The sequence below is a fragment of the Sphaerodactylus townsendi genome, linkage group LG03 (assembly GCF_021028975.2).
Source record: "Sphaerodactylus townsendi isolate TG3544 linkage group LG03, MPM_Stown_v2.3, whole genome shotgun sequence".
Classification (NCBI taxonomy): domain Eukaryota; kingdom Metazoa; phylum Chordata; class Lepidosauria; order Squamata; family Sphaerodactylidae; genus Sphaerodactylus; species Sphaerodactylus townsendi.
Window position 1 is genome coordinate 169,454,472 of NC_059427.1, and position 23,290 is coordinate 169,477,761.

General features: G+C 47.5%; 1 protein-coding gene across 1 annotated transcript in view; it reads left to right on the top strand.

Annotated features, from left to right (window-relative positions):
• Positions 1–8,515: 8,515 nt before the first annotated feature.
• LOC125428019 (insulin-like growth factor-binding protein 3) overlaps positions 8,516–23,290 on the top strand; it is a 39,174-nt gene continuing 24,399 nt past the window's right edge. The window contains exons 1-2 of the mRNA XM_048487594.1: positions 8,516–8,596; positions 15,745–15,927. Of these exons, the coding sequence (XP_048343551.1) occupies positions 8,516–8,596; positions 15,745–15,927 (264 nt within the window). The remainder of the gene's footprint in view (positions 8,597–15,744; positions 15,928–23,290) is intronic.

Consider the following 23,290-nt stretch of genomic DNA (forward strand, 5'->3'; position numbering starts at 1 on the left):
CATTGGCTTCTTCCCTCGAGATCCGCAGAGGCCCGCTGGCGGGGAAAGCCAATTCGATGCCGGAGGGGGCGTGGTTTCCTGCGGGCGAGGTGAATGGACTGGAGGAAGGAGCTCGAGGTATGAATGGTAGGGCGGGGCGAGGCCGTAGGGGCGTGGGAGTGCAGGCGAGTTGGCAATTATGACGTCACGGCGGGAAGGTCCCAGAAGTAGCTCTAGCAGAGGATATGGAGTTTTTCGGGTTGCCAACCTCCAGATGGTGCCTGGACATAGCCCGCTGTTACAATGGATCTCCAGGAGACGGGGATCCGTTCACCTGCAGAAAATGGCTATTTGCAAATTAGACTCTATGGCATTATACACCCCATTGAAGTCCCTCCCCAAATCCCGCCCTCCTCAGCCTCCACTCCCAAAATATCCAGGTATTTTCTGAACCGCAGCAGGCACCCCTATTCCGAAGGAGGAATCTTCTTGTCTTTGGGATCGGGTATTGCCTAGGGTTGCTAACTTTCAGGTGGTGGTTGATCTCTAAGAGACAGATCAGTTCACCTGAAGAGAATGTTTCCTTTGGAAAGTGGACTCTATGGTATTATACTCCATTGAAGTCCCTCCCCAAACCCCTCCCTCTTCAGACTCCACACTCCAAATCTTAAGGTATTTCCCAACCTGAATCTGACACCAGTTTGGGGTTTCATACTAAATGGACGCTTTTCCTATCAATTGCCAACCTCCAGGAGGGGCCTGGAAGTCTCCCGGAATTACAACTGTTTTCCAATCTATAGAGATCAGTTTCCCTGGTGGATTCTACTGCATTAAACTTAAGATGAGGACCCCCCCCCTTCCCAAACCCTGGCTCCACCCCCAAATCTCCAGGAATTTTTCAATCAAGAGTTGGTAACCCAATCTCCTTACTCCTGATGGCACATGTACACCACAAACTGGTTTAAGAAGGCCACAGGAACTGAGGTTTTGTGTTAGGAAAGTGGGGAAAATAATTTTAGTTCATACTGCTACGAGGGAAGCTGTGAGGGTTAAACTGGAGTAAAACCAATGTAATATAACCTATGCTATTTCACTATTTGTGTTTTGGTTGGATCTTAGGGGCCCAGGGGATAAAAGCTCAATGAGCATGTGCAATTGGTAAGATTGCTTACATATTACCAACTGCAAAGGCCCCACTCTTGATGGCCAGCAATAGAAGGAGGAAGGCCCACAGCTCAATTGAGGGAATTGCTTATTTTTTTCCCAGGTATGTGGTGGGCCCTATAAGAGAGAAAAGTATATTAGAATTTCCCCAATGTAACAGAAGGGTGTATTAGTTTGTTAATTATGTTATGCTCCTGAGTTGATCTGGCCTGCAATAGTAGCTCAATTGCACAGCTCAATTGAGGGAATTGCTTTTTTTTTTAAAGGGCCAAGTTGAAGAAAGACCTGCAGCAGCTACACCCTGTGCAGAAGAACTGATAGGATAAAGAAGCCCTGCATTATTAATTGTTTGGACTTTCTTGCTTTTCTTTATTTACTGGGCACTGCTAGTGTTTTGAGTGCTTTTCTTAAAAGGCACTGAAGAGTTTGCACAATTGAGTTGTGCTACACTCACATATACATACACACACACGCACACATATAATACACACACACATATACATATATACATATACACACACACACATATATACACATATATACATATATATATACATACACACACACACACATATTCACTATTATTTATCTCTAAATTATAAAAAGTTATTGTATTTAAATTAAAGGTTTCTTAATTTGTTGAAGCAATTTCATATTTTGTCGAAGGCTTTCACGGCTGGATTCAACTGGTTGTGGTGGGTTTTCCGGGCTATGTGGCCGTGGTCTGGTGGATCTTGTTCCTAACGTTTCACCTGCATCTGTGGCTGGCATCTTCAGAGGTGTATCACAGAAGGAAGTCTGTTACACACTGTGTGACTGGACAAATTTCCTGCATCCTAGGGAAGAATAGCACTCATCAAGTGCACATATGACCCAACAGTAACAGCCAACAGTAGAAAATGCCATCATTTACAGCAACCCTGCAGGGTTTTCAAAACAAGCGAAATCAACAGAGGTATGTAGCAACTCTTGACTTCCTTGGTGGTCTCCCTTTAGGGTTGCCAGCTCCAGGTTGGGAACTACCTGGAGATTTTGGGGATGGAGTCTGAGGAGGGTGGGGTTTGGGGGTATAATACCACAGAGTCTTCCTTCCAGAGTGGCCATTTTCTCCAGGTGATCTGGTCTCTGTTGCCTGCAGATCAATTGTAATAGCAGGAGATCTCCAGTTGTCACCTGGAAGTTGGCAGCCCTATCTCCCATCCCAGTTCTAACCAGGGCTGTCCTTGCTTAGCTTCCGAGATCTGACAGGATCAGGCTAGCCTGGGCCAACTAAGTTGAAGCCAGAATGGGGGTAAAAAGTGCCACCAAATTTATAGTGCCCCTGTACTGTTTTCAAGGCAAAGAGACACTTAGAGGTGGTTTGCCATTACCTGCCTCTGCATATTGACTCTGGACCGCCTTAATGGTCTTCCATCCAAGTACTAACCAGGGCTGACCTTCCTTAGCTTAGATCAGTATGGGCAATCCAGGTCAGGGTAACTGGGTGAATTGTGGTGGAATGCACTGTCAAATTCCTGCTATGGCAAACACATAGGGGTTTTTAAGGCAAGCGAGGCGAACAGAGGTAGTTTGCCATTGCCTAGCTCTGCATAGTAATCCTGGACTTCAATGGTAGTCTCCCTTCCATGTTCAACCCAGGACCAACCCTGCTTAACTTCCAAGATCTGACAAGATGAGACTAGCCCAGATCTCTGCCTAGGATCTTAGAGAGCGGCTGCCGGTCTGAGCACATGATTTGACCTTAATAGACCCATGGTCTAACTCAGCATAAGGCAGAATTCACGCGTGTTCTGTTTGCTCCTTCTAGGCAAGTGACCTTCCTCCTGTCTTCTGGGTTCAAGCATTACTAAATCCTCTCTGTCAAGCATAGCTTGTTCAAGTCGTTCTCTCCTGCACCCTGCAGCAAGATGTAATTATTACTGGGAACCGTCTGCTCTTTTGTAACACTGCAGGCAATCATCTCTGCCAGCATCTAAACACTCTGCAGAGCTAAGAGCAAGGAGCCACTTCACTGCCTGCAGTGGTGATGCGACTGAGAAGCCAAGTATTGCACCAGTACTCTTAAGTGCCAGCTTGAAAACAGGGTCCAGGAGCACATCTCTGTTCCTTTCCTAGAAGCTGCAGTAGGAGAGGAACCAAGGAACAAGAAAGCTCTGGTTGTCAAGGGAATGGCAGATGAGTTATTACCTGGCTTCTACTTTGCTCAGGAACTCTCAATCTCCCCTAGGGTCCCCCCCCCCCCCACATTGAGCTGCTGTTTGCTGCCATACTTTCCTAAAGCTTGGGGATACTTGGGGGTTAAATAGCTGATGTTAAATGAACTGGAGATTTTTAGTACTGGGTTCAATGCAGCTGCTCCAAAGCCATGAAATAGAGAGGGACAGCCACTGCAGATGGCAAATTTGTAGTGCCATTCAAGCGTGGCAAGATCAGTAATATCAGTTAGAGCAGTGGGTCTCAACCTGTAGGTCGCGACCCCTTTGGGGGTCCAACGACCCTTTCACAGGGGTCGCCTAAGACTCTCTGCATCAGTGTTCTCCATCTGTTAAATGGATAGATGTTAAAGTTGGGGGTCACCACAACATGAGGAACTGTATTAAAGGGTCGCGGCATTAAGAGGGTTGAGAACCACTGAGTTACAGAAAATGTTGAGATATGCATGTTAGAAATGTATTATAACATAGAGTTTGAAGAAGGCCTCTAGTACAGTATTGAAATAGGTATTAGAAAGCCTTAACCATGAGTTTGTTTTCTTTTCTCTAGTGGTAGAATAAATACTATTAAGAAAATAATTCATTACTGTGCTATATCATTGTGTTCTTGTATGTATATTTCCCCTCTTATTTTCTGTAACCTTTTAATCTTTTAAACAATAAAGTATTTTTAAAGAAAAGGTGGCAAGATCAATGGGGCAAACGAATAGAATGGAGAGGCAGTGTGGTTTAGCAGTTAGCGTGTCAGGCTAGAATCTGGGAGACCCAGATCTGCGCTCCACCATGGAAGTTTGCTGGGCCAGCTTAATCTACAACACGGGGCTATTGTGAGGATGTTGTCAGCCACTTTTGCATCCCCACTGGGCAGAAAGGCAGGGTACATGTGAAATAAATAACCAAATAAATCTGTGTGCAATTGCACTGTAAAGAAGAAGAAGAAGAGTTTGGATTTATATCCCCCCTTTCTCTCCTGCAGGAGACTCAAAGGGGCTTACAATCTCCTTGCCCATCCCCCCTCACAACAAACACCCTGCGAGGTGGGTGGGGCTGAGAGAGCTCTGAGAAGCTGTGACTAGCCCAAGGTCACCCAGCTGGCGTGTGTGGGAGTGCACAGTCTAACCTGAATTCCCCAGATAAGCCTCCACAGCTCAGGCGGCAGAGCTGGGAATCAAACCCGGTTCCTCCAGATTAGATACACGAGCTCTTAACCTCCTACGCCACTGCTGCTCCTATGCAAGTTAGTGCATTGTCTTACCCCAGAGGAGATCATTTGGATTTTCTGCTTTAAATAGCAAAATTGCTTGTGGGGGTCACTAAAATGGGCACAAGGTGCACACCCCTTTAAAGGAATATTAAAACAGACATTACTCTAAATTCAATAGTACATTTCCTTTCCTGTTTACAGCTAGGGTTTCCAATCTCCAGGTAATGGCTGGAGATCTAGGATTACAACTGATCTCCAGCCAATAGAGATTAGTCCACCTGGAGAGAATGGCTTCTTTGGAAGGTAGACTCTATGGCAATATATCCCATTGAAGTCTCCCCCTTCCCCCAACCCCTGCCCTCTTCAGGCTCCACTTCCAAAATCTCCAGGTAGTTCCCAACCTGGCACTGGAAATGTTCTTTACAGCCCAATGTTACAAGTTTCTGCAGCCAGACCAGCTGTGCTTCTGTTTGCCTTCCCAGTTTAACGGAAGAGTGTGCAACCTCCCAAGATTCCTCCCCGCAAAATGTTGTATGTTTATAGTGTTTATTAAATTCCTGATGCAGAAGACATTAAAACAAACAGTTAAAATAATGTTTTATGCCAGCTACAATTTAAAACCAACAATAAAGTAGCCATTAAAACCAAGCGTTCAAGGGTCAGTGCGATCTAGAGGTTAAGGTGTCGAATTAGGATCTGGGGAACTCAGGTTCGAATCCCCATTCTGCCAGGGAAACTTGCTGGGTGACCTTGGGCCAGTCACACACTCTCAGCCTTGACCATGGCAAGTATTTGGATGGAAGACCTCCGAAGAGAACCAGGGGCGTAATGCGGAGGCAGGCAATGGCAAACCACCTCTGAACGTCTCTTGCTTTGGAAACCCTGTGGGGTCACCATAAGTCAGCTGTGACTTGAAAGCAAAAAAAAAAAATCCTATTCAGGCATCCCAAACACATTTTGCTCCCAAAAAACTGCTGTAGGCCGTTTCCGCATGGCCTCGAAGCGCCCCCACGCCGGCAAGAATTTTGCTGGCGTGGGGGTGGAGGCCCGTTCGCACGCAAGCGGGCGAGCGGGCCCAGCAGAGGCCGCCGCAGGAGAGGCGGCTCTGCACAGAGCCGCCTCTTCCCCCTTCCCTCTCCCACTTACCTCGTCCCTGTAGGTCAGTCCTGCACTGGCCTCCTAAGCCCCGCCCACACTGCCCTCCGACCAGGGGTCGGAGGACAGCGAGGGAGGGACTTAGGAGGCCAGCAGGACGACAGGGACGAGGTAAGTGGGAGAGTGAAGGGGAAACAGCGTGTTCCCCGCGGTGCTGTTCGCACTGCGCCGCCGGGAACACGCTGTTGCGGCAAAAACAACCCTTTAAAGGGTTGTTTTTTAGGGCGGCCTGACGCCGCCCTGGGGGAGGGGGAGCGCAGTCAGGTCGGCGCTGCTGCGTTGCAGCAGCACCGCCTGTGCGAATGGCTCCCTGGGGACGGCGTTTTTCCCGTCCCCAGGGCGCCATAAAAAGGCCGTGCAGAAACGGCCTCTGTGTTTATTTGGTGTCCCTAGAAAAATGGCAAAAGATTGTGGATAAGGATCAGGAGGTGAAAATCTGGGATATTGTCTAAAGCAAGGACAAAGAGAAACAATTTGAAGTCCAACAAAAACAGATCTCAGGGCATGAGTTGGCTGACGGTGTGGTTTTCTTGGCAGTTACTACTCCTGAAACTGAAGGGACAGTCCAAACCATGTGGTAGAAAATCAGACCAGCACGTTTTTTGTTGCTAAACAGCTGCTGCAGCTGAAGGAATTGTTGGATTGGGAATGGTATATTTTCCTGACCCTGCAGAATTCCCTTTTTTGTCCTGTGTAGAGTGCCAGGGGGATTGACTTGATGGGTGCCTGAAAGATTCCCCCCTCCCTTAAACATCCAGACTGATGAAGATTTCCAGAAAACTCAAAACACTTGCATGTTGTTTTGTATTATTTTGGCTGATCTTAATAAACGTTCTTTCGGGATTATTGTGTTTGGACTTTAAAATGTGCATTATTGAAATATATGGATTTCTTGCAGTCTTTGCATACAATTGTATATTGCTGATCGATTGAATAGTATTGTTTCTTATGTACGTAAGTGCCATCAAGTCACAACTGACTTACAGCGACCACAGCAAGGGGTTTTCAACGCAAATGAGAAGCAGAGGTGGATTACCATTGCTTTCCTCTGCGGAGCCTTCCTTGGTGGTCTCCATCCAAGTACCGACTCTCGGAGGCGCAGCTAGGGGAAATGGAGCCTGGTGGAAAATCGGAGCCCCCCACCATGTTCGTTTGAGCTTTTTGTATTTTTTAAATGTTTTTTCAGTTTTCGGCCTGCAGGGGGCATAGTGTTTAGGCTAGCACAGGGGTAGGGAACCTTTAACACTCAAAGAGCCATTTGGACCCGTTTTCCATGGGAAAAGAAAACACTTGGAGCCGCAAATAATTTTTGACATTTAAAATAAAGATAACACTGTATATATTGGGTTTTTTTACCTTAAACTCCGCTCATTCTGATAAGCGCATGGATGCGTCCGCCCTGCTGCCTGCAGGGCGAGCAAGGATGGGGCCAGCGGCTCGGCCTCGCCGGCCGCCGGGAAAGCGCCCACCCCGCTCCAACGGGGCAGGCGAGAGGGGAAGCCCGCAGCGCAGCCCAGCCGGCTGCGGGCAGTTCGTGCGCCCGCCCTGCTGCCTGCGGGGTGGGAAAGGATGGGGCCAGTGGCTCAGCTCATGGAGCCACAGTGCAAGGGCAGAAGAGCCGCATGTGGTTCTCGAGCCGCAGGTTCCCTACCCCTGGGCTAGCAGCATCAAAATTTCAGGGTATCTTTAGAAGTCTCTCCTGATGATACTTCCCAGGTTTGGTAAAGTTTGGTTAACGGGGCACCCCCTTTGGGGGTCCATAATTTTGGGGGTCCCTTTGCGGGTCAGTAATTTTGGACCCCCTGAACCAACCTTCACCAAACTTGGCTGGTATCAGCAGGAGTGTCGCCGGACGATATACTGAAATTTTGGTGCCACTATACTAATAACTGCGCCCCCTGCCAGCCAACAAAGTAAAAACACTAAAAACATCAAATATATTTTTTGCTGGGGGGGGGGGCCAGGCACGTGCCCAGTGCGACGCACACACCCATGTCCTGTGGTAGCTACATCACTGCCGACTCTACTTAGCTTCTGAGCTTCAACCGACAATATTGGGCTATAACAGGGGTAGGGAACCTGCGGCTCTCCAGATGTTCAGGAACTACAATTCCCATCAGCCTCTGTCAGCATGGCCAATTGGCCATGCTGGTAGGGGCTGATGGGAATTGTAGTTCCTGAACATCTGGAGAGCCGCAGGTTCCCTACCCCTGGGCTATAACATGCTGCCTTACCTCTCATAGCTTCTCAGTAAAGGTTTTTTTTAAAACCTGAACGATTATAAAGATAATAAAATAAAACCTGAGCTTTGTGGTGCATTTTCTGCCTCGTTCAACATTCACATCTTGTGTCGTTTCAGTACCAAAAATGTGCGGCAGTTATCTCAATAAACTGTTTTCCTAACTCTCCTTCTGCCCTATTTCCCACCCCACCCCCACCCCAGAATAATAAAAAGGCACACTTGGTGATACTGAGAATGACAGCTGTTGTAGAAGCCAGGGTTAGGACCAGCTCTCCCGTAGTTCTGGGTTAAAAGTATTCATAAGTGTAACTAGGAATGAGGCTCCTCGGGGAGTGCAAAACTGCAGGCCATATGATTCGACAGTGTTGAATTGTACAATGTTTTCTTTTCAGTATGGATGAATTCCTCATGTTTTCAAATGGCTGGTGAAAAACCAGGCAAAAGTTTGTTCAGGGGCTTAGTACGGGCGTTAGGCCAGGCAGAGTGGCACCGTTGCAGTTTTTCTGTGGTTCTGTGCTGCGGCATCACCCACGAGTCGTCTGCACATGACCCCTCCGCATGCTCAGTCAATACGCAGAGGAGGTCATGGGCATGCTGGTCTTGCCCTCCACCACCATTGGATTGATAGCGGAGCCAGAAGTAAATTCGTTCCACTTCTGGACCTTTTGTCTGACTAAGGATTAAACTATGTTTTATTTTTGTGTTAGTTAGGTAGAAGCCAATTGTACTAGATAGGAAATAGGATTTATAAGTTTCTCTGTATCTGTGACTGCGTGGAACCTCCTTGGCTCAAGGCAGGAGTCCACCTGGGCCCCACCTGAGCCCGTCCTTTCACGTGTAAAGGTCCCTGATGGGTGCACACAAAAGAGGATCTCGGAGAAAGCCTCGCCCTGCAAGTGATCAGCAGGCAGATAAGGGAGGCCATCGTCATCAAGCTCCATTTCCTGACCCCGAACACCTGAAGAGGCGCTTTGTGATTCTCCGCCAGACATCGTCATCGCCTCGCCCTTCTCGGCGAAATCCAAGAAGGGGATACCCACCGAACTCTGATTGGTTCCTGTATGTTGCAGATGCATGATTGGTTGTTTTGAATTTTGTTAATGAATGGTGGTGGGCTGTCTTGGGCTCTCCCGGGCTCCCGACGGGAGAGAGTGTATTTAAGATGTTGTAAAGCTGCTAGGCAGTGCAGTGGCTGTGTGGAACGGAGGTGCTGACACTTAGGTCAGCATCTCAATAAACCTTCTCTTTTATTATACTGGCCATTAATGGGTCTTGCTTGGAACCTGAAGCTGCGAGAGCTGGAGTGTCGGAGTTAGTAAAAGTTACCAGGAGCAGCGCGGTAACAGGATCACCAATTTATGAGTCTAGGGCAGGGAACCTGCGGCTCTCCAGATGTTCAGGAACTACAATTCCCATCAACCTCTGTCAGCATGGCCAATTAGGGACTATATGGGCAGAGAGTGTATGCATGTAAGCTTCCTCCCCATGAGCTGGGATGGTAGGTGGGAGTATACTGTGGTACCCCTCCTCCACACATAGCTGCTGTGTTCACAAGGCTCTGAGGGCAGCACAGGAGGCAGAGCTGGACTGGCAGGAGAGGACCCTGGAGGGGCCAGATGCTTGTATCTGCACCGCCTCTCCCACACAACATATTGGCTAAATGCATAGAGAGGGCTGGAGCAAAGCACATGACTTTAAATTGATTTACAAGAAGAACAGTTCGGATTTATACCCCACCTTTCTCTCCTGTAAGGAGACTCAAGGTGGCGTACAAGCTCCTTTCCCTTCCTCTCCCTACAACAGACACCTTGTGAGGCAGGTGGGGCTGAGAGTGTTCCAAAGAACTATGATTGGCCCAAGGTCACCCAGCAGGAATGTAGGAGTGTGAAGACACATCTGGTTCGCCAGATAAGCCTCCGCCACTCAGGTGGAGGAGTGGGGAATCAAACTCAGTTCTCCAGATTAGAATCTACCTGCTCTTAACCACTACCCCACGCTGGCTCTCTACACCTTTCTAAGCCCTTTGACTTCCACAGAAAGGAGTTAAGATTGCAATACTTACTGTTTTAAGGATTACACTATGCAGTATTGAAATGTTCAAAAATATTTTGAAACATTTTATCAGCCTGTCTTTCTCCTGGAAACCAAGGTGGTAATGACAATACATCATAAAAAATGTTTGTTTAAAAATCATTAAGCCAGCAACAACCAAATTTTAGAAAAACCAAGCAGCTGCCCTTCAAAGCCAGAGTATTAAAAATCACTTTTCCTATGAAATATTGCCGGCGGTGGGAGAGAAAAATCAAAGACAACATTGGGCCTCAGCAGCATGTGGCTCATGAGATAGCTAGCGTGGTGTAGTGGTTAAGAGCAGCTGCACTAATCTGGAGAACCAGGTTTGATTCCCTGCTTTGCCACTTGAGCTGTGGAGGCTTATCTGGTGACTTGATTATCTTGGGCACTCCAACACATGCCAGCTGGGCTAGTCATAGTTCTTCCAAGCTCTCTCAGCCCCACCCACCTCACAGGGTGTTTGTTTGGGGGGGAAAGGATTGTCAGCCCCTACTGAGATCACTTACAGCAGAAAGAAAGGGGATAGCAAATGGAGGTGACCAGATTTTTACTATCGAAAGCGGACGGTGCCTGCCCGCCAGAGCACACTGCAGCACTGGCGCCTCGGTCAGGGAAACAGGGAAGCCCCAGGAGGCACTTTCGCGGCAGCCCAGCACTGGCGGGCAGCCTGGCATGCTAGCGGCTCCCGGTCAGGGAAACAGGGAAGCCCAGAAGGCACTGCTGACGGCAGAGGCTCCTCCTCTTGCGCTGCGCGCTGCTGCTGCCTTCTGGAGGCGCTTCCCTATTTCGTTTCTTGACAGCGCCGCTACCATAAGAGCAGTATTAACCTCATTCCCTAACGGGACAATGTCAAAGGAAAGCTCGGCCAGGTTGCATGGACACATCGTATAAAAGCGTGAGTGTCCTTGGCTCCCAGACCGGGACGGCTGGTCACCCTAATATAAATCCAAATTATTCTTATTCTTATTCTTCATGCACAGAAACTGGGCCTGAGAGGAGCATTGGAAATTCCACAGCAACAGAAAACTTGAGAGGTGCTTCCTTGCCAGCTCTCAGAAACAGGGAGGGCATAGAATGACCACCTGTCCAAGGAGCAGAATGGGCACGGCACTCTGAGACAAAAAAAGCATGGTTGCCAATTCCAGAAATTTAGGGGTGGAGCCTGAGGAGGGAAGTCGGGAGGATATAATGCCATAGAGTCCACCTTCTAAAGCAGTCACCTTCTGCAGAAGAACTGTCATCTGGAGATCAGTCATAATTCTGAGAGATCTCAAGGCTCCACCTGGAAGCTGGTAACCTTAGACAACAAGGCCTCAGAGTCCAAGGGACAAGGGAACACCCAAGTTCCAAAGTTTAGGAGCTAATTGAGCACCGCCTAGCAGCCGGTCTCAGGGAAAAAAAATGCTCTCCTTGCCAAGGAGAGAGCTGCCCTCCCCAGTGTGTTGTAATGGATAATCATTAAATAAAAGTTCAATCAATAACCACTTCAGTGTTCATTAACCGCACCTCTTCTGGGACTCCAAAGACGGAGCACAGATGGAAATCAGCCCCCATTCAAGGAGATCACTCACGCAGAATCAATCACAGCCCCTATTAAGGGTGATCATTTTCGACTAAGTCCTTAACGGGGGTGTAAAGTCCGTGGGTTTCAGCAGAACACCTGCTAACCATGTCCCAGGGTGGCAATGATTTGATGAGAGAGCAACGAGCAAGATTACAGTGGTGGGACGTGGTTTCCCAGCTCTGTCATCAACGTCGTCTATAACCTCCACAGTCTGTTCCCCAGGTTCCTTTTTTTTGGCCCTCCTCACATTATTCCAAGGCTAGTTTGCGCTCAGTATTTTGATCCAGTTTTGCCTTCATATGTAGTAGCCCTGAGCTGATAGACACACCAAGCATATTTTATTTCTAATTCTTTTTTCACCCCATCCAGCGTATGCTTTGTCAGGGAGTCTTTATCCTACTTGCTTATTGGCCTCGTTCATTTGACCATGACCACTGCATTGTATGCCTTTAAATTGTTCTCAAAGTGCTGTATGAAAAGTGAGAATGTGGCCCCTTCCACACATGCAATTTAATGCACTTTCATAAGAACATAAGAACAAGCCAGCTGGATCAGACCAAAGTCCATCTAGTCCAGCTCTCTGCTACTCACAGTGGCCCACCAGGTGCCTTGGGGAGCTCACATGTAGGATGTGAACGCAATGGCCTTCTGCGGCTGTTGCTCCCGATCACCTGGTCTGTTGAGGCATTTGCAATCTCAGATCAAGGAGGATCAAGATTGGTAGCCATAAATCGACTTCTCCTCCATAAATCTGTCCAAGCCCCTTTGAAAGCTATCCAGGTTAGTGGCCATCACCACCTCCTGTGGCAGCATATTCCAAACACCAAGTGAAGAAGTTGCGTGAAGAAGTGTTTCCTTTTATTAGTTCTAATTCTTCCCCCCAGCATTTTCAATGTATGCCCCCTGGTTCTAATATTGTGAGAAAGAGAGAAAAATTTCTCTCTGTCAACATTTTCTACCCCATGCATAATTTTGTAGACTTCAATCATATCCCCCCTCAGACGTCTCCTCTCCAAACTAAAGAGTCCCAAACGCTGCAGCCTCTCCCCATAGGGAAGGTGCTCCAGTCCCTCAATCATCCTTGTTGCCCTTCTCTGCACTTTTTCTATCTCCTCAATATCCTTTTTGAGATGCGGCGACCAGAACTGGACATAGTACTCCAAGTGCGGTCGCACCACTGCTTTATATAAGGGCATGACAATCTTTGCAGTTTTATTATCAATTCCTTTTCTAATGATCCCCAGCATAGAGTTTGCTCTAATGATCCCCAGCATAGAGTTTGCTAGCCACTTTTCAAGCCACTTCTGAATTGTTTGAAAGTGCATTTTGTGTCTGCACAGTAAAATCCAGCTTTAAAGTGAATTGAAACTGCATTATTCTGCATGTGCAGAAGGGCCTCTGTGACCGTTCTATAGAATAGCCCTTGATGTTCCCCTTCTGGCTGATATTTTTTTCTAAGGCTTTTGCATGTTGCACAGCCACTAATTCTACAGCCAAAGAAATAATGCACGCTGCTTCCCAAGACAGGACGCACAACAACCAGTTTTGGGCTGCAGAAACTTTATGGATTACTAGTAAACGTTGAGATGAGACGTCACCCCATGGGTCAGAAATGACCTGGAGCTTGCACCTTTACCATTTTAAATGCAATGATGAAGAGAGTTTGGCTATCCTGCTGGTGTAACCACCCACATAGCACACAAGTGGATGCCCTGTCGGGCCTGCCAGAGGTTGTGTCAGGCTGGCCCTTGAGGTTCCCCAGACTTAGGCTCATTCCGCACATGCAGAATAATGCACTTTCAAACTGCTTTCAGTGCTCTTTAAAGCTGTGCGGAATAGCAAAATCCACTTTTAAACAGTTGTGAAAGTGGTTTTAACGATGGCCTAGCGTGTCTTGGAAGGGACCTTAGCCATGGGGGATTTCAATGTCCATGCAGATGTTGCCTCTTCTTCTTGGCTGGCTTTGGGCCTAATGTCCCAGCACTGGGATTCTGTTGGGTTTTGTCAGGTCCAGCACATCAAGCTGGCCACATGCTGGATGACCTTTGGGATAGCCCTTCGGGGATCGGGCAGTATACAAATTAAATAAATAATAATAATAATAATAATAATAGGGGTGGATATAGATCTGATCTCTGTTGACAGAGTGCGATAGTCAGATCACTGCCTAGAATGCCTTTCTGAGATTACCAGCCCCTTACTACATAGGCAGTGAATGGATTTACGCTTGCCCATGAAGACTTATGGATCCAGTCGGTTTTCAAAATGCTCTGCCTCCCAGCAATGTATTAAATATGCTGGTAGAAGACTGGCATAGCCATCTTTCTGAAGCTATCAACAAGATTGTTGCCTGACATGACCTCTCCCCGATTTTGGAAGACTCGACTCTTGAGTGAAGCAATCTTCATTTCCACACATCTCATAGGACATTTGTGAAATCCTGTGAGATTACAGTGAAGGCTACCAAAAAGAAATTTGGGGCAGCTTTCACTGTCTCCGCAAGCTCACGCCCAATACAATTATTTAGGGTAATTAGGTTTCTTAAGTTCCTCTTGGAGAGGTCCCAAAATGTTACTGATTCGGGAATCAGCTGTGAGGCATTTGTGAACTATTTCATGGATAAAACCCCATCACTCCATCCAGACCTTCCTGCCAGTATTGATACAGTGAGTGAGCTGGAGCCCCTTGACTGTCTTCAGGTCCTATCTTGGACCATTTCAGCTGGGCCAATGTTGACAGAGTCATGGATGCTATGAGGTCCACCAGTTGTCTCTTAGACCAGAGCCCATCATGACTGGTTAAGGACAGTGGTGATGGAGTACAGGACCAACTGGTGGACATTATCAATCTGTCCCTAAGTCCAAGGGTCTTTCCAGGGAGGCTAAAGGAAGCAGTGGTGAGACGATCCTTGAAAAAAACATCATTGGATCCTTGTGATCTGTCCAACTACTGCCCAGTATTGAATCTGCCACTCTTAGTTAAGGTAGTTCAGAAAGAGTTGGCAGAACAGTTCCAGGTCTTCCTGGAGGACACCTTGGCCATGGATCCATTTCAATCCAACTTCTGCCCTGGCCACGGGATGGAGACTATACTGGGCGCCCTCAGAGACAGTCTCTGAAGGCAACCGAATTGGGGCAGGTCGACGCTGTTGTTATTACTTAATCGAACAGCAACATTTAAAATGTTTGTAATGACCTTTTGACCCACCACCTCATGGATTCTGGGTTGCATGGGACAGTGACTTGCAGTGACTTGTAGTGACTGGTCTCATTTCTCCAAGATCGAGGAGAGACTGTAGCACTAGGGGAGAGGGGTCACCACAACACCCTTTGGTGTGTACAGCCCCTCAGGGGACGATCCTCTCTCCAATGTCATTTAACATCTGTATGCGACCCCTCGCCCAGATGGCCTAGAGTTTCAGGCTGGGTCAGGGGTCTGCAACCTGCGGCTCTCCAGATGTCCGTGGACTACAATTCCCATCAGCCCCTGCCAGTATGGCCAATTGGCCGTAAGCGGGAAGCTGATCCTGAGCTGGAAACGCAGTTGCAGACCAGGCTGGAACCCAGTCATCTGTTGATGGAACGTATTGTTCCAGATACATTGGCCAGGTGTTTGGAGGGTGTAGTGAAATGGTTGAAGCAGAGCCAACTGAAACATAATCTGTCAAAGACAGAGGTCATGTGGTTAGACTGGGAGGATTCAGAAGTGGAAACCTACTGCTGGAATTAAACAGGGTGGAATTAACACCTACACCTACTGTCAAGAGCCTGGCTATGTCTCTGGATGCCTTCCTTTCTATGGAGGCCCTGGTTGCACGTACAGCCAGAATGGCGTTTTTATCGTCTTCACCAGGCCAAGCAGTTGGTGCTCTACCCATCTCACCATGACCTAACCCTGGTTATCCATGCAACAGTTACTGTGACTCTCTCTATGCAGGGCTGTCCTTGAGACTGCTCTGGAAACTTCAGTGATCTGAAATGCAGTGGTGAGAGTTCATACAGGCACACCATTCAGAGCTCACATTCAGCCCATATTCCACCAGCTGCTTTGGCTCTCAGCTCAACACCAGATTAGGTTCAAGGTTTTTGGTAACTAACCTATCAAATGTCAAACTATTTGGGACTGTTGCACTTGGGATCGCCTCTCCCAGTATAACCCCCGATGGGTGTTTCATTCAACTGGCAATAACTTGCTGGGGATCCCTCCCTGGCCTGAGAAGCAACTGGCTATTCTCAGTCAGGGCAAGAATGTTTTGGGCTCTGACCCCCGCCTGGTGGTACGTCTTGTCAATGACACCCGGACCCCCTGGGATTTGACTCAGTTCTTCAGGCCTGTAAGGTGGAGATGTTCCACCAAGTCTATGACTGAGGAGGAAGCATTGGTTACATCTTTGCTGCCCTTCCTACCCCTCCTTTTATTTTATTTTTATTTACCTTTATTCCTATTTATCTTCTTATCTTATTTTCACTGGTTTGTGGTTTGATTCTCTCCTTTGTTCCCCTTGCTTGGTTAGACACCTGAGTGGTGAAAGAACTTGGAAATTGAAATTGGAGCACCAACAGATATTTTCATTGTGTTAACTCTTGTGATTTTAAATGGTATATGGATTATTTTGATTGTGGTAATTTTTTTAAGCTGTTAGCCATCTTGAGCCTGACCTCAGCCAGGAAAGGGTAGGATAAAACCCTAATAAATAAAATTTAAAACAAAACATGAATTAGCATGTCTTTTATCAGTGATGTTACATTGTATAGTTTCAGTAATGCAACATTTCTTTCTTATTTTGGTCCTTTTTTGATCTCATATTCTGAATTTTGATGTCATTTGACATATTTAACTGAACAAAGTCAAAGAAGAAGAATAGGACTAGGAGTAGTAGTTTGGATTTACACCCCCCTTTATCTCCTATAAGGAGACTCAAGATGGCTTACAAACTCCTTTCCCTTCCTCCCCCCACAAGGCACCTTGTGAGGTAGGTGGGGCTGAGAGAGTTTTGAAAGAACTGTGACTTGCCCAAGGTCACCTGGCAGGAATGTAGGAATGGGGAAACAAATCTGGTTCACCATGATAGCGGAGCCAGAAGAGAATTTGTCCCACTTCTGGACTGTGTCTGAATTAAAGATTAAACCCTGTTTTATTTCTGTGTGAGTTAGGTAGAAACCAACTGTATTAGATAGGAAATAGGATTTGTAAGTTTCTCTGTATTTGTGACTGCATGGAACCTCCTTGGCCCAAGGCAGGAATCCATCTCGGCCTCACCTGAGCCCACCCTTTTCACGTGCAAAGGTCCCTGATGGACGCGAACAAAGGAAGATCTCGGAGGAAGCGCCTCGCCCTGCCTAATCCCTTCAGTAGGCAGATACGGGGGGGCTATCGTCATCAAGCTCTGCTTCCTGACCCCGGACACCTGGGGAAACCTTTGTGTTTTCCTGCCAGTGGACACGTCATCGCCTCGCCCTACTCTGCCGCGAAATCCAAGAAGGGGATGCCTATCGAACTCTGATTGGTTCCCATGTGTTGCAAACGCATGATTGGTTACTGTGTATTCTGCTAATGAATGGTGGTGGGCTGTCTTGTATTCTCCCGGGCTCCCGACAGGAGAAAGAGTATTTAAGATGTTGTAAGGCTGCTAGGCAGCGCAGAGTCCTTGTGGAACGGAGGTGCTGACACTTAGGTCAGCATCTGAATAAAACCTTTCTTTTACTATACTCGTCATGTCGGGTCCTGTTTGGGTTCCTGGGCGCTGCCGAGAGCTGGGTACCTTGGAGCCTGTAGAAAGTTACCTGAGCAGCGCGGTAACAACCAGATAAGAGGCCATTGCTCATGTGGAGGAGTAGGGAATCAAACCTGGTTCTCCAGATTAAAGTCCACTTACACTTAACCACTACATCATGCTGGCTCTCCAGACCTCTACTTTATCAACATCTATATATGCCCCAGTCAGGCAAAAAAAAAAAAAAAAAAAAAAAAAAAAAAAAAAGAAAATTGCAAAGAGAGGTGGGATTTAACTCTCCATTCAGCTTGTGCCACACTCCCAAAGGGCTGCTGTAGCAGTAGTATGTCCTCCCATTTGTCACTGATGGAAATGGAGAGCAGTTTGTAGTCCCTCATCTCAACCCTGTTGGAACTCTCCAGCCCCCAGTATGACACAGAGATGAATCTGCTCTGCTTGGGTGGTGGCTGTATTCTGCAGTGCTATCTCCTCTCGGATTTTAGAGCCAACAATGTTTGCTCATATCAGGATTAAGCTGTGCTCCACTTTGCTGGGTTAGGTCACAATGACCCAGGTTATTTTCAGGATTCTAGTGAGATGTTGTGCGTCACTGGATAGATTTACAAATTAAAAGTTGGTTTATTTAACTCAATAGCACCCTAGCTGAACCACGGCACGTAATCAAAGAAAGTGCACACAAGGCACATTACAGAATCCATCTAGCTGTCTTTTTCACCCAAGTTCCCTACTTACTACAGCATCTATATCCCATAGGGCTTTTCTACAGTAGGCCTCAGGTTCCCCAGCATAGTGTTTTTTGTAGCCAAACTGGGCTATCCCCTCTATTTTTCACCGGTGGAAAAACTTGCTGGAGCCAACCTCTCCCACAGGCATCAGTGGTACCCCATATGTCCCACGTCGGTCTCTGCGCTCGGCAGAGGCCAATCTACTGGAGATCCCCGCCCCCTCTATGATGCGGCTGGCCTCCACTAGGGCCAGGGCTTTTACAGCCCTGGCCCCTGCCTGGTGGAATGCTCTTCCTCCAGCTGTCCGGGCCCTGCGGGACCTAAATGAATTCCGCAGGGCCTGTAAGACCGAGTTATTCCACCGGGCTTTTGGGGAGGCCAGCTGCTGATAGGTGCCCATTAACAACTGAGATCCGCTGTTCCCCTCTCAGAGTTAGAGGAGTTAATGGTTGAACGCCATCTGTTTTAAATATTTATGGATTTGGAGCGCTGCATTTTAACTGGTATTAATTTTTAGCATTTTATCCTGTTTATCCACTTGCCTGTAATTATGTTGTAAACCGCCCTGAGCCCTTTGGGGGAGGGCAGTATAAAAGTGGAATGAATAAATAAATAAATAAATAAATTGAAATCTGTTTGTTTGTCTTGCCTGTGCCCCATCCATTCTCAACAAGCTGGGCTCAGGGAGGTACCCAACAATAAAAAAAATACATGAATTCAATACGTAAATAAATTAAAATCCCAGTATAAAACTAAAATTAAAAACTAAATGGTGTCAATAGAACCAGGGGCCCAATCATAAGGAAGGGACAAAATATTCAATCACGGACATTACAGAATAAATAAGAAAAAGGGGTAGGAGAAAGAGGAAGGACGGAGGGCAGACTAGCAAGATGGGAATTATCATTGCTCTCAGGCCTAGGCCTGGTGGAACTGAACAGTCTTGCAGGCTCTGCGGAATTGCATCAGGTTTTCCAGTGCCCAGGTCTCATTTGAAAAAGAGTTCCTTGAGGCTGGAGCCAGAACCAAAAAAGCTCTGCTCAAAGACAGCCAGGGCCAGGGACCCCCACGCAATTGTTGACTGATGAGCAAAGCACTTTTGTGGGGGGGGGGGGTGTTTCAAGAGAGGCGGTCCCACTGCTATGACGATCCCAGACTGTTAAGGGTTTTGAAGGTTAATACCAGGAATTGTTAACCTAATTTGGTTCTCCACCTGGAACCAGTGCAGCTGATGGAGCATTGGTCGAATATGTGCCCATCACAGGGTCCCTGCAAGGACCCATGTCAGCCCGTTCTGGACCAGCTGCAGTTTCCCAAGGAGTTTCAAGGGAAGAAGAAGAAGAAGAAGAAGAGTTTGGATTTATATCCCCCCTTTCTCTCCTGCAGGAGAATCAAAGGGGCTTACAATCTCCTTGCCCTTCCCCCCTCACAACAAACACCCTGTGAGGTGGATGGGGCTGAGAGAGCTCCGAGAAGCTGTGACTAGCCCAAGGTCACCCAGCTGGCGTGTGTGGGAGTGTACAGGCTAATCTGAATTCCCCAGATAAGCCTCCACAGCTCAGGCGGCAGAGCTGGAAATCAAACCCAGTTCCTCCAGATACACGAGCTCTTAACCTCCTAGGCCACTGCTGCTCCTACAGGAAGCCCTGTATAGACTGAGTTACAGTGGTATAGCCTGTAGGTGACTATCACATGGGTCACATTGAATAGGTCAGGGCAAGATAGGTAGAGGATCAGTTGCCAGATCAGGTGAAGTTGAGAAAACACCACCCTGGCAGCATTTGTGATCTCTATGTCCATTGATAAGGGGGCATCCAATGTCATCCCCAGACTCCTGTTGGTCAGTGCAGGTGTTAACTGCACCCAGTCAAGGGTGGGGAGCTGGCACACCGACCCAGGCACAGTACTTCCATCTTTGATGGATTCAATTTCAGCCGACCATGGCTCAACCACCTCACAACAGCCTCCAAATAACTGCCCAATACATCTGGGGCAGTATCCAGTTGGCTGCCCATCAACAGATATAGACAGTAGGCAGCTGTTCTCCTCAATAATAGAGGAGTTGGGTCTTCTTGGGGATGGAAGCAGACACATATACACCCTTCCCAGCTAGGTCTTACTTTATTCCTTCACCAATTTGCACCAGAGGCGTTCCTCCCATTGGGCAAAGTGGGCAGCTGCCCAGGGTGCCACCTTGTGGTGGGCGACAAAATTGCAGGTTCGTTTGTGTGGGATTTTGTATTTTTAGTGTTTTTTCCATTTTTGGCCTGCAGGGGGTGCAGATTGTAGGCTAGCAGCACCAGAATTTCAGGGTTTTTTTGGGAGACTCTCCTGATGATATGACCCAGGTTTGGTGAGGTTTGGTTTAGAGAGTCCAAAGTTATGGACTCCCAAAGGGAGTGCCCCATCCCCCATTGTTTCCAATGGGAGCTAATAGGAGATGGGGGATACACCTTTGAGGGTCCATAACTTTGGACCCCCTGAATCAAACTTCACCAAACCTGGGTGGTATCATCAGTAGGGTCTCACGAAGGTACTCTGAAATTTTGGTGCTGCTATCTTAATAATTGCACCCCTGACAACAGGCACCCCCTACATTTCCCCAGATTCTCTTTTTAAATCCAGATTTGTGAGTTGGGGGATGTTCTATAATGTGATGGTGACTTTGAAACGACCTGGTGGAAAAAATCATTGTTTGATCACGGTGGGGGAGGGTGGCTGCCCATGGGGGGGTGGGCATCAAACTCAGGTTTTGCCCAGGGCTCCAGTTTGCCTAGGCACGCCTCTGATTTGCACACAGTTTTTTGGGCAACAGCAAGCTGCTGTTTTTATCCAAAGGATGTTGATGACACCAAGACCAATGATGGGACAGAATAAGTTAAGTATTTCATTTTTTAAAAAATTATTGTCCCAGTCTGAAATTTGCTCTGGATCTTCCAGGTCAGCAGTATGGTGAAATAATACTATATATTAGGAACTGGATATAAGAATAATACTGCATATTGGGAACTGGATATGAGAATTTTGGATCAGACAGATTTAGTAGTTACACTGGATTTTAACTGTAAAATTGTTGCTTTTTAAATTATTGTTGTTAGCTCTTCTGGGTGTATGGAAAAACAGGATATAATTTTTTAAAAATTCATTCTTAAAGAAGCACTGACTTGTCCCAAGTTAACCCTGCTGTTCATACAATGCCATGGACAGTTGCTCTTTTCTGCGGGAGAAAGTAAAAGGATGTGTGTGCTCATGGGACGAGGTTAATCTTGCCACCTGCTAGGAGCGAATCCAATATTTCACTCCTATTCAGCTGTACAGTTGCAGTTTATTTTGTCCCATAGAATTCAGTGGGGGGTCACAGAGAACTGAACTAGCCCCCAACTCTATTAAGCCAGGGTACATAACTAAGGGAGAGAAGATGGCATGGTATAGCACTATAGCCTGATCTGGTGAGATCTTGGAAGCTAAGTAGGGTCAGTGTTTGGAAGGGAGACCTCCAAGGAAGGCTCTGCAGAGGAAGGCAACGGCAAACCACCTATTGCAGTGATGGCGAACCTTTTTGAGACCGAGTGCCCAAACTGCAACCCAAAACCCACTTATTTATCGCAAAGTGCCAACACGGCAATTTAACCTGAATAATGAGGTTTTAGTTTAGAAAAAAACGGTTGGTTCTGAGGCATGCGTTACTTGGGAGTAAGCTTGGCGGTAGTTGGTGGCTTTGCTTTGAAGTAACTGTGCAACTCTTCCAATGGGCGAATCACGACCCTAGGAGGGTTTACTCAGAAGCAGGCCCCATTGCCAGCAACTGAGCTTACTCCTAGGTAAAGGATTGCGCTTTAGTTCTTTGCATGAAAATCAGTGGGGTTTAACAGCGCTTAACAGGGTTACCTACACTGCTTCCCCAAAACTAGGTCTTAGGTTTAATGCTAATAATTGAGCCCAGCGGCCCAGGACAGCCTAGATGTGGGGGGGGGGGGGAGGACTCTGTTTGTGCGTGCCCACAGAGAGGGCTCTGAGTGCCACCTCTGGCACCCGTGCCATAGGTTTGCCACCACTGACCTATTGCTTTGAAAGCCCCTAGCTGGGGTCACCGTCAGTCAGTTGTGGCTTGACAACACTTTACACCTGCCCGGTCAGGACCACCAAAGAAGCTGTTGCTGGTGTGATGGAATCTCAGGCTTTTAAGAATGTAACCAAGAGAAATGATACTGGAAAGGGGATTTATTGTCTATCTGAATGAGATGTTAAAAAAAGCTGCATCAGCTTTCATGGGACATTCTTTTTGTTGTTGTTGTTCTGTTCCCACACTTTTATGACCTTGCTTTGTTCTTTCCCCTTTTTGCTACAGTCCTCTGTTGGCATCCCTGCCAGAAATAGATAGAAACTGTATCAATAAGGGGGGGGGGGGGGAACAGTTTTTGAGAGGGGAACGGAACTGTGCATCGGGTCTGGAAGCCGACATGTCCAGTTCTGGTCCCTGGTCAGGGCCAGGGGAGAGCCAAGAATGGTGGGTGGGACAGAGAATGGCAAATTCCAGTGGAACCATAGCAGAAGCTTCCCATTTGCTCCTGTGACTGAAGCTGGCAGATACAATGGGGCAAACCTGTGCTGCAGGCTTAAGGAATGGAGGAAAGGCTCAAGAGAATATGAAGAGGGGAGCTGTAGCTGAAATCCACAACCAACTTTTAGCATACAAAGCTTCCTTTGCAGCAGTGGCGTAGGAGGTTAAGAGCTCGTGTATCTAATCTGGAGGAACCAGGTTTGATTCCCAGCTCTGCTGCCTGAGCTGTGGAGGCTTATCTGGGGAATTCAGATTAGCCTGTACACTCCCACACACGCCAGCTGGGTGACCTTGGGCTAGTCACAGCTTCTCGGAGCTCTCTCAGCCCCACCCACCCATGCACGTAGGTAAGGGGGGGTTCTCGGGTTTGAAAACCCCCCCCCCATTCATGTCCGAAGCTCCGCCCACCCGTTTGTGGGTTTTTAAAACTTTTTAGTGCTTTTTCGGTCTTTGGCCTGCAGGGGGCGCATTGTTTGGGCTAGCAGCACCAAACTTTCAGGGATTGTTTGGGGGACTCCCCTGATGATTCTACCCAGGTTTGGTGAGGTTTGGTTCAGGGGGTCCAAAGTTATGGACTCCCAAAGGGGGTGCCCCCATCCTCCATTGTTTCCAATGGGAGCTAATAGAAGATGGGGGCTACACCTTTGAGGGTCCATAACTTTGGACCCCCTGAACC